Source organism: Sebastes umbrosus, chromosome 1 (genome assembly GCF_015220745.1).
Source record: "Sebastes umbrosus isolate fSebUmb1 chromosome 1, fSebUmb1.pri, whole genome shotgun sequence".
NCBI lineage: Eukaryota > Metazoa > Chordata > Actinopteri > Perciformes > Sebastidae > Sebastes > Sebastes umbrosus.
The window spans coordinates 33,966,759-33,978,579 of record NC_051269.1 but is presented as its reverse complement, the minus strand read 5'-3'; the positions used below and the strand labels follow the sequence as shown (position 1 = coordinate 33,978,579).

The window sequence follows — 11,821 nt, the reverse complement described above, 5'->3', positions numbered from 1 at the left end:
CTGAGAATCAATTCAAACACAGACATTATGTCGAATAACAATGATTCTCTTGAGAATGAATGCTTCTCAGCAGATAAACATGAATATCTGTTGCAGATGGAGGCCTAGGGCTGCTGCGAGTTAAAAGATTAAGCTTGCCACAGAGAAATAAAAACATTGCATTGGGCAATGTTTTTGACAAACAGCAAGATTTCTTCTATACACAGCATTTGCATTTTTTATGTCTGAAGGAAATGCGACATTATAATGAACAGTTTACACAGACAAGCCGTCTCCTCCAGGTCTGCTCATGCTCTCAATTCATCTCTTACACTCGAAGCTGCACTGACCTTTGCTCGGCGGAGAAGTCGGATCACGCTGATGCCCGTCGACGACAGCTCTCTACTGGGCATGCTCTGAAGGTAAGCGCACACACACACCTCACACAGATGCTGCAGACGTTTCACCTGGTACATCTCGGCGCAGACCAGCACGGCCATGGCCTGCAGCACACTGGCTGGACACACAAACACACACAGCACCGACTGATATATATGCTGTACACATGCATTGTTATAACATCATGGAGATTACATTTTGTTCCAGATTTCTACAATAGTTGGACACATTTTTAAGCGTGTATGTCTCCAGAGTATATCAAAGGCTTTAAAACGCTCCCTGAAGTAAAGAAAGTGTTTTTATGATTATTGGTCCAAATTATGTTTTGGAACAGAGCCACACCAAGGGGATCGCCTCAGGAAGCTTTAAACAACCGTATCATAATAAAATGAGTTTGTGTGTCTATTTCACACAAAATTAAAAGTCCTATCAGTTAAGGCACATCCAGCAGAATTTTTAATTGATAATAAACTTGAAGTTGGGTTATTTGCACAGCACAAACAGAGTAGAAACACAGGGTGAAAAGCACATTGGCATGGTTGAACGCTGGGCCCTCAGTATAAAAAAAATTATATCTTACAGAGAGTGAAAGTACTATAAAAACCTGCATTAATGAATACTTTTATACTGTATTAAAGCCTCTGTACACCCACACAGATGTTTTCAGTTGTTCTGGCTGATTAGACCTCTGCTCAGGTTGAAGCAGAGGTTCAAAGCTTTGGCGGGCCAGAGCTTTGATGGGAATCTCCATCAACCAATAAGAATGATAAAGGTGTCATTTGTCCCGCCCCTAACAGGTGCAACAAAGCACTCAATTAATCTACACACAGTCCTGAGCAGAGGTCTAATCAGCCAGATACAGTGAAAACACCTGTGTGGGTGTTCAGAGGCTTTAAAAATGGATAAAATTACCACATGGTGTTGCTTTTAGTGATGAACCCACAGAAAATGATCACCCTACTATGCAGTTCCCCTCAGCTCTATAAGCATTTTTAGCATCTTTCAGCTCATTGTTTTGTTTTTTTTACAGCCCACAACTTTATAGTTTTCATTCACTCTCACCGCTCTCATCTCAAACTGCATTTCCAGCACCAGCAGGCAGCTGTTTGGAGCAAAAGGTTGTACCAGCCCAGCACGAAACAGCAGATACAGTTAGATACAAGCTGGTGAACATAGTGGAACATTTAGCAGCTAAAGAGCCAGAAATTTCCCTCAGGAATTGGTGGAGATCAAAAAAGAGCTAAAAGGAGAGTAAATATTGAACTTTGTTATATGGCCAGAAACATAGCCCCAAATATTGTTTCATGTCTTGTTCAATCTCATTGCATGGGTGGAATATGATCTCAAAAAAGTATAAAATGCAAGCCCCAATTCAAAAATAATCCAAGGCACACTGTAGGGTTTGAAAATTAAAATGCCTTTTTTAAATGTCAATATGTATTTAAAGCAGCAGTGGGTAGAAATGGAGCAATTCTGATTTTAAAAAAAACAACGTATTTTTATAAAAAGGTCACTATAATCTCTGACAGTAGTGCATAAAACAGGTAATCTGAAAAAAACATCATGTGCCTCTGTGTCCAGTGGTGCTCCTAACGGCATCTGCAGGATTTCACCAGACCGGAGGAAAACAACCAGTCAGATCCGAGCTGTCAATCATTTGCGAACTCCAAACGGTAAAACTAGGCAGCACTGATCAAATATGAATCAATATGCTGTTACTGTAATGTCTATTTCTTGCCTCAAATGTTTTCAGAAACATCACATCACAGGCTAGATTTTTTTAAAGCCTGAAAACAGAGAGCTATGAGGAGGTCCAGAAGTCTAGTTTCCTCTCAGAGCACTTGAATTACAATATGCTGAAAGGTTATTATGGAATTATTGTTCAATGATGCCAAAACGTTTCTGCCTACTGAAGCTTTAAAATGACCAACATGGGTCAGGGTCATTGTCAGCAGTAGCTTTGCGCACATGTATTGTGTTACACTAATCAGTAAAGTGGGAGGATGGTTAGCCATCAATGTACAAGCTTGGTCCAAAAACAAGGAAGTGATACAGCATCAATAAAGAGGAGAAAAAAGGGGTGCGCTCCTTTTCATACAGGAGGAGCATACCTCTTAAATGGAGGGGAAACATTTGCCGGCGGGAGGAGGCGTCACTTTAAACAAAGCATGGACGTGTCAGAGTGATTGAGGTTTATTGTGTCATTAATTGTTGATGAGATAACGATGCCACAGAGACAGAATGACACCAACAATCACCCGCTGGCTGCTCTGCTGGATGTTAAATATACACCGACTTCATTCATCAATTTAAGATTGCATTGTTGCTTGCCGCCTTCTCAGCGCACGGCAGGCGTACGCCAGCATGATCAAGTTGGACCTAATGCTTTCCTTATGTAGGTCCATACATGATGAATTCCTCAATCTATAACTATAACCTGGCGCACATCTTTCGGACCAATAGGATTTTACATTGATGGAGAACCACTTTCCGACTCTACTGATTAGTGTAACACAATACAGGTGTGCAAGCTACTGCTGACAGTGACCCCGATGAAGACCCATGTTAGTTGCAACACGCTGATCATTTTAATTAATTACTGCAATGTAAAATAAAGGCATTTTAATTCTGCACAAACCCTACAGGATTATTTTTGAAGGAAACTTGCATTTTATACTTTTTTTTAGACCATTTTCCCATGCAATGAACCCTTCACATGATGGAATAAACACAATACACCTGAAGGATCCAAAGAGCAGCTGTATGTGATTAATACAAAGGACCAGCAGCGCTTCTACTCCATTGTCTTCATTGTTTCATGACTGCTTGATTTTTACACATTTGCTATTTTCCAATACCGCTTTTCTTCTATATTATTTACAAAGTGCTTTTAGAGAAAAAGACAGCGTGACCTGAATATATCTGTTCGAATCAAGCCCCCAAAACATAATACTGACATCTTTAATCACAAACATTGTGTATTTCTATCTTATTGTCCTATATTTACGTCATATCTGTACTCAGCACAGTCAAATGATGTCCTTACATGTCCTTACATGCACTCGTGCAACGACTGTCAAACAAGTAATGTCAGTCCTATTATGTAATGTCAAAATGCCAAATCAAATGACTCCTGATGTAAGTTGAGTCAGTCAAACACCGCCCTCGCCATCCTTCACTCCCTCCTAGGAGCACTGATTCTCTGCATGCGTCTCTGACAGGCTGAACAGCAGCCGTACAGACGGTTTGTTCTGTTCAGCTAGAAACACAGTAATAAGCCGCAGCACTGTATTCTACTATCACACACTATGTACAGTATACAATATTTATCAGAGTGAAATACTCAGATAGCACTCCTCCTTTTGGTTTTTGTCCCTCGTGGTGGAGTTACCTTGTTTTGACCTTGAGAGCTGAGCTCTTACATAACCACAGTGCAGCGGCTGCAGCCTCTGGAGCCGTTTCATTGCTTTAATTTCCTGTTCCCATGACTCAACCTGAAGCTGTATCTCTGGAAACAGCTTGCTTCCCCTCCCTGTTCCTAAGCTGGATCTTAAGGGGCTGCTTGTTGAAGTTTTTCATGATTTTTATTTTTTTTTTCATCAAAACATCTCTTGCTACAAAATAAGGGGATTGTCAGCTCTCAGTAGCTGGTTATTCATGACAGATTATTCTGAGCCGTTATATTGTCTATTCAGCAGCTTCGTTACATAACAATACAGGAAGGGAGGATGACAGCCAGTGTTGTAATTAACTCTGTAACTCTAAGTTACAGATTTATGGTTTTATCTGTTAATTAAGGAACGCATCATCTTGGTTTTTGTCTGAATCAGTAATCATCTGTAAATGGGAGGCTCGATTCAAGAGGGACTACAGCAACTTGTGATGTCACAATGGGTGTCATGAAAACACACACACACACAAACACACACCCTAAAGCCCCTTTAGGCACGACTGCAAAGCTTGCATTTCAAAGCTGCATTTAGTAATCTTGCACCACTAGGGGGCGGGAAAAATCTAAAATAAACACAGCAATAAGCCTTTATGATGTTTCAACTCATCCAGTTGTTTTAGCTAACCTGTTAAAGAGGGCCTTGAAGTTCCGCCTTTTCTTCCGCAACGTGGTGATGTCACTAAGTAACACATTTTGTCTAGTGGCTATAGTTTGGCACGTCCTCAAACAAAGCTAGTTAGAGCGGAGCGTTTCAGACCGAAGGTGAAAAGAGGTGCTGCAGCACAGCCGATATGAGAAAAATAAGCCGTTTTTTTTTTAAACATTAAAGCATGTAAACATGTTCTAGTAGAAACTATACAAGTATACACCTGAAAATGAGCATAATTGGTCCTCTTTAACAAGCAATATGAGTATTACATTGGAGTCCCTTTGGACAATATTCACTGGCATTGTTTGATCCACTTACTGTATTCTTTTTAAACGTTTGACTGTGTTCACCAGTCGTTTACCTTGACTATAAGTCATTTTTTCACTGGAAAGGTAGCATACAATCGGTGTGTGTAAGTCTGTGGACTGAGAACAGCCTACAGTTTTGAATTAACTGGCATTATTTGGTTTGTCAGACTAAAAAAAACGAGTTGACAGTGACCGGACGCTGCTCAGAGCTGCAGGCGGAGTGTTGATTTTCAGTGGCATCAACAGTATCAGCTAAGCTTTCACATTAGAGTCACCTGATTCAGTGATAAAATATTGATTAATGCAACTTTAAAGGTGCTATTGATAACATTGATAACATTCAGCTACTAGGTGTCGCTTTCTTCCTCCCCCGTTCCATTGAATTTACTTCACAACAAGTCGTTGCCAGGCACTTACCATCAATCTCAGCCATTTATCCGTTTTTTCCCACACTAACTGATGACCCAGAGATACCATGTGATACCAACGTCGTTTTACTATTGGCTCAAAAGCCTTGTTAGAAGTGGGAACCAAACGTCAGATATCTTCCACAGAGATAAACAAACCATTCATTTTGGAGCCGCCAAAATTCTTTAAATTAATTCACAATCATAATAATTTTTTTCAGGAAAAGCCAAACTTTTATTCAGCACCTTTCTAAAGGTTTAAGGTAAAAATATTCGTCTACATATAAATATTATCAATGACACCTTTAAGATTGTACAAACATCTCAAACAATGTAAAGTCATTACCATCACCAGAGAGAATTATTAGCACTAATTACTTTGAAGACGCAGCGCACAATGTGACAGACAGCGACAGAGGAAAACAACAACAACAACAACACGTTTGGGGCCATGAGTTGGCTCAATTAAAAGCAGATGAAGCAGCGATACCACGGGTTGATTTTGTCATCACTAAATCTAATTTAATTTTAAGCTCAGTGCTGTTCTCCGTGAGCCCCCCCCCCGAGACTGACATTGGCAGCATGTCGCAGTCACACAGATGGTTGATGGAACTTGTCATCTGCGCTTTTGTTTTGGGCTGTGCTTAGTGAGGAAAACACCGCTGCACCTCTCTCTCAAGTGTCTGGTTATGGTGCTTATTTCTGCGGCACATTAAAGGTCCATTGTCCTTTCTGTAAACAGACTGTGTCATTTTGTCGGTCAGATCCGTGGCATCTATAAAGCGACTTCCATCTCAGTCACAAATCAACCAAACTAAGCAATCTCTATTTATATTTGCAGCAATAGGCTGAGAAAGTAGTGAATGATTAACACTCTGACTGAGGGTTTCCCAGTGCAATCAATCTCACCGCCATTCAGAATCTGCTACAGGGTCTAATTAGTGCACAAGATAAAGAGGAAGGGAAAGCCATTTTCTTACTATATTTAGACCTCCCATTGGAGACGTGTTTGTCGTTTTAGGTGGTGAACTTGTCTACACGTCTGGCTCGTGTGCAGTAAACTCACCAGGACAGCAGGAGTCAGTGTAGAGGTACTCCAGGAAAGACAGGAAGGTATCCGAGGAGACACCGTGGATGGGCACCACTCGGCTCCGGGCCTCTGCGTACTTCCCGCTGAACATGGCAGCCATGACGTCACAGCGCGCCACCAGCACTGCTCGGTGAGCTGGCAATACACTCCCTTGAACACACACAAGCAGACATGCAAAATTAACATCTGGGTTTAGAATTTCAGAGTAGCGTCTAGGAAAGTCCCAAAGAGCTGTGAAGTGAGCTGCCTGAGAGTAGAAACGGTTCATAATTAATGTGTTGAATCTTGACTTATAGTAACAGAATGCATCTTTGATCCAGACGTGTTTGGAGGCGATCACAAACACATCGTTTTCAACAAGTCAAAGGCTCCTAATATTACCAGCTCGTCTCTTTGGCCTCATCACAGAAGTGTAGAAGCCAAACCTAATTAAATATGGCTTGTTATGACTGATGATCTGTCATAATGGGCCCATTTAAATTAACAGGAAACAAGGGACAAGTAAAGCCTGGGCGCAAATCCTGACTTAAGCTGTCATGAGGTGCTATTAACAGCTAGTGACAGCTCTCACCCAGTGGGCGACCTCCAGGTCTGAAAAGTGAAGCCAATGCAGAAGTGCCTTAAACTTACAGTCTTTCTAATATCCAACATGGGGCGACTCCTCTGGTTGCAAAAAGAAGTTTGATTGTATAGAAGTCTATGAGAAAATGAGCCTACTTCTCACTTGATTTATTACCTCAGTAAACATTGTAAACATGAGTTTATGGTCTCAATCGATAGTTTCAAGCCTTCTTCAATACAGCATGATGTTCATTTAGTAAATTATGGTCCCATTTAGAGTCAAATAGACCATAAAGCAGGGTATGTTGTGAAGTTGTCCGTGTTTTCGTTTTACAACTTTAGCTCTTTCACAGTGTGTTTTCAGTTCATGAAAGTTAATTATAACCTTTTTGGACGCCTAAAATGTCTTATTCAGCAGCGTTTGGTTGTACTTAGCTCCACCCTCTCGTGTCACTTGTGGTTGCAAAAAACCAAGATGGCGACGACCAAAATGCCGAACTCGAGGCTTCAAAACGGCAGTCCACAAACCAATGTGTGACGTCACGGTGAATACGGCACCACACTCCATCAGCATGTTAGCGTTAAAAAAACAACCACAGAAATACACAAAATGTTCTTGTAGACATTTGTGACCTCCAAGAGTTTAACTCACAGCTCAGAGCAAGGGGAAAAAAGCTCACTGCACTTTTTATGAGATAAATATTGATTAGGAGAGGCTTCGGGGAATTATTTCTGGACTTCTCCTTTAATAGAGAATCAGCTAAATGCAGGAATCGCGGCCGAGCTTTTGGTGAGATGAAACATGACGGGAACGGAAGGCGGCGGCCCCGTCCCTCGGACCGCTTCATCTTATTTTGACTCCAAATGGATGCCCAGCGGCGGGACCGGGACTGAGCTCATAATTCAATCACGGCTAATTAAATGTGACCTTCCACTGCTGTGTGACGGTGCATGCATTTGTAAATGTGTGTGTGTGTGTGTGTGTGTGTGTGGAACAGATAAGCGTGGACCCACCTTGCACCATGAAGATGACATCGGAGTAAAGAGGAGAATTGAAGAGGTTGACAAGAGTCTGGGGGCCGAGCTGAGCTGCCCGGGCGCTCGGGGTGTCCCTGGGGCCCTACATGCACACACACCCACACAGTAGAGGAGAAGCCAAAAGAAACAGACAGGGCACGTTAACATTCCTCTGCTGGATGTCAGGTACTAGTTACCAGCACAATTGCCATTCTGTGCATCCACCTCGCCTCCCCCGTGGAATACAAATGCCCTCTCTGCCAGTCTTCCTTAGCGCTACCCAAACATACTTGAAGTGCGATGCCAAGAACGACATGATGGGAACTGGCTAACTCTGGAAACAGACTGGGAACCACACGCTCGTCCAAACTGTCAATTTATTAACCCAGTCGCTGCTCATTTTAAGCATTTAAATGATGCATAATACAGGTATACACAGTGCACAGTAGGTGAAATCAATAGTATGAGAACGGCTGTCAGTGTGTGTGCACACGTGGTCGTGTTAAGCCCTCAAATCAGTGTCATTAAAGCATCCCATTACCATTGCGTGACCTTTCTCAGTCAACTGAAGCACAAAGAACTTCATATTCTCGCACCGCTCTGCTGCAGAGGGAGCGCTCGGCAAACACTGAGCCTTCAGTATAAGAGGCAGCTATACAGAATCCAGCCTCTTTGATTTTGTAAATCACTGGAAAGCTCACAGAAAGCAAATTTTCAGCCGGTCTCACGGAGACGTGAGACGACCCCGAGGTGTTTGCAGAGGACGGGATCAAATCACGACAGGACATTACGGTGTCTCATCGCGTTAAAGTGGCCCCGGCCGTGTCTCGGTGTGTCAGCTCGCCTCGACACCGCCTCAGGTTGAAGACCTAGTTCTATCCAGATGGGTTGGTGGACCGTGCATGGTGGTGCCAAAGGCTTGTCAGACGCAGCCATGTCATATCTCCTGAGCTCTCTCTAAATGTTAAAGTCTGCTGCCTATTACACGCAGCCACCTTTTTTCAAATAGACATCACAGACGTGACGCTGCGGGTTTTAACATAATGCAGGATTTCGTGGCTGATGTCCGGACTGAACTCCTCACTTGTGTTGTGCTTTTAGCTCCTTCAAGAGCAGCTCTTGTTTATTTTGTCCTAATTCCCACAGTTTCTGAGAGGAGATACGGGCAGTAATTATGTAAATATGCTAATTATAGCCACATTATCACTGCGCTGTTTCTAAACAAGGTCTTGCTAATTAAGGCGCTGTTAGTCTGCAACTACAAAAACATGTGTTTATACCTTCAAAGAGTAGATAAACATTATAGATGTTTAACCTCTTTTGGTGGGGAGGGCTGTTATAGCATACACACCATAAGACATTTATGGGATTTTTATGATATTACGTGTGTGAGAGGTGAAGTGAGTTTAAACATTAAAGGCCTCACCCTGTCTTTGCCGATGAGGGATCGTATGCGCTCCATAAGCTGAGCCACGGCTAGCGAGTTCTTCAGCTTCTCTTCCAGGGCCTCCTGGAGGTGATCCCACTCCCACGCTCCTGAAACATCCACAAACACACCGATTCTTTTTGGACCCACAACAGTATAGCTACAGTTTACAGAAAGACACCGGCAAACTCTTTTTTCTAGCTGGCACTGTGTTCCCAAACACCCACACACCTTACGCTGAACACTCAGGGCCTGTTTTTGACAAAGTTGGCTTGTGCTAAAATTTGTCTGCTTATATAATCCGCGGTGGTTATGGGTGGGACACCGTAGTACAGATTCCACGAATGTCAGACACAGTGATCCAAAGGCCTTTGCAACACACACCAGGGGCCATGATAAATCTGCCTTCAAGTCAATTGGTTAATAGTTTTTATTTAAATGTATTTTACTTTGATTTAAAGGTTTTCTATACAATATCCAAAGCATTAATATAGCATCAAACAAGATATAGAGGAGTAATGTCTACCTGAGCAGAGAATGAAGTCACTCTCCCTCTGTCTGTGTGTTATAATCCGAGCTTCTCTGTGCTTTGTTGACATCACCTGGCCGGCCGTGCATGCTTTTATTGCATGTTTGTATATGTGAGCGTGCCCCACTGGCTAGCTCACAGCCGCCACTCTGCACTGCTCTCAAACGACGGTTTGACTAACACTGTTAGCTCTATCAGAAGTGTTGCTGTTGTTTTCACTATAAGCGCTGTTAGCACCGTTAGCTACGAACCGCGGGCTCAGCTGTCGCCATATTAAGAGCCATGTGGTTGGCAATCGAAATGCTCCTAATGCCGTATTCAGCGCCTTTAATTTAGGTCGTTTCTTTCTATAGTTCTATTTCCAGTAAATTGCTGTCTGGTCATGCCATTCCATACAAATCAAATGTATTTTAAACAAATATAGCATTAAGAAACTCACAACTTTAATCCATATTTTCACAATTTAAATTACAGGTATAGGCACAATTTAATAGTTTGACTTATAAATGGAGAGTCTAGTTGATATTTTGGTTGTTTGTCATTTGATTATATTAAAAATAAAGACCAGTCTTTTAAAAACAAGAGTCTACAGCCATGCTAGCAGCTCTATGAGACTGTATTTTCAGGCACGGCGGTGCTTTCAGCTAAACGCTAACGCCAGCATGCTAACATGCTCACATTGACAATGCTAAAATACTGATGTGTAGTAGATAATGTTTACCATGTTCTACCTCTTAGTTCAGCGGGTTGGCATGCTAACATTAGGTAATTAGCACTAAACACAAAGTACAGCTGGGGCTAATGGGAATGTCATTAGTTGCGTAGGTATTTGGTCGTAAACAAAGTACTAGAGAAATTGAAATTTTGACCTCCGGATCACATGGAGACATTTCACTAAAAACCACAAATGTGAACCTCATGGTGGTGCAGAGGTAAAGTCAGGAGATCACCAAAGTCAGTAGGATTCATCCTCTGGGGACCACGGTTGCTGCTAGTGTGGTTTAAAATTATATATATACAGTATATAAATAGGGAAATAGAAATTTTATACAGCAAGTTGCCATCAAAACGGTGTGAAATATAAAGACTTCACTTCAGCAGTATACTCCTTTAGAAAAGCCTGCACAGCCCTGCAGCTTGTTTGGGATGGCGTCTCACAGGGACACAAACAGACTGTTGAGGGAAGAAGGGAGCTGGACTGGGTAGGATTTATCTCATCATTAGTTCATAATGACGGTATTTGGGCTGATAGAGGGATTACCTCAACACACGGTGCCGGATAATAACACTGCATGGCACAGACACCTCATACGCAGGGTGAGAGATTAGCTCAGGAGCTGTGCTGCTGACATACGATGCAGCCAAACTCCAAAAAACAGAACTGGATGGAAGATGCTTTCATACAGAAAACAGGATGAAATGGAATACATATGCAAAAAGCAAACGCTGCAAAAATGCTTAAATCATTTCTACATAATCTAACAAATAAGTTTCGGTGTTGGTGTAGTCCTTCTCACCCGCCTACGCAGACACACACAGACACACACAAATGCTGAGATAGGATACATTTGGGAACAAATTGTACAGATTTACACTAATTTCCTGGAGGCTTTCTTTAACCTCTTCCTACTCTAAGTCTTAACCCCAACAAGGACAAAGAGAATTGTACTTTGTGCTGAATTCAGTTGCAGGGAAACTAAACTACAACAACGTTTCCCCAGTAAGACAAGTTGTCCCTAAAACAACTGGTCTGTAGTCTGAGATCTGACCCCAAATAAGGCCAGGATGACCACAAACACACACTGAGTCATCTGTGTCGTACACATAATACATGTGCTAAACATGCACACACACACAATAGCCACCAAGTGACAAACTCCATAAATCAGCAGCACACTACACAAGGAGACAGAGTCTCACAGTGTTAACATCACACTAAACAAAGTCGCGGCCTCTGTGACTGTCCACACACACTCAAGTGACAAAAACCCGAAAGCCTAGAATA

The 11,821-nt window shown here is 42.2% G+C and overlaps 1 protein-coding gene and 1 long non-coding RNA gene across 3 annotated transcripts in view; one reads left to right on the top strand and one right to left on the bottom strand.

Annotated features, from left to right (window-relative positions):
* Positions 1 to 11,821, bottom strand: part of rhobtb3 (Rho related BTB domain containing 3) — a 30,323-nt gene that overhangs the window by 2,025 nt on the left and 16,477 nt on the right. For both annotated transcript variants that reach the window (XM_037780538.1, XM_037780547.1), the window contains 4 exons: positions 9,288 to 9,397; positions 7,859 to 7,964; positions 6,260 to 6,433; positions 330 to 496 (listed from right to left, as the gene is read on the bottom strand). In XM_037780538.1, the coding sequence (XP_037636466.1) occupies positions 330 to 496; positions 6,260 to 6,433; positions 7,859 to 7,964; positions 9,288 to 9,397 (557 nt within the window). The remainder of the gene's footprint in view (positions 1 to 329; positions 497 to 6,259; positions 6,434 to 7,858; positions 7,965 to 9,287; positions 9,398 to 11,821) is intronic.
* On the top strand, positions 1,998 to 7,980 carry LOC119494630. Its single transcript, XR_005208258.1, has 3 exons — positions 1,998 to 2,051; positions 6,215 to 6,413; positions 7,843 to 7,980. It is a non-coding gene; the product is annotated as an uncharacterized LOC119494630 (long non-coding RNA).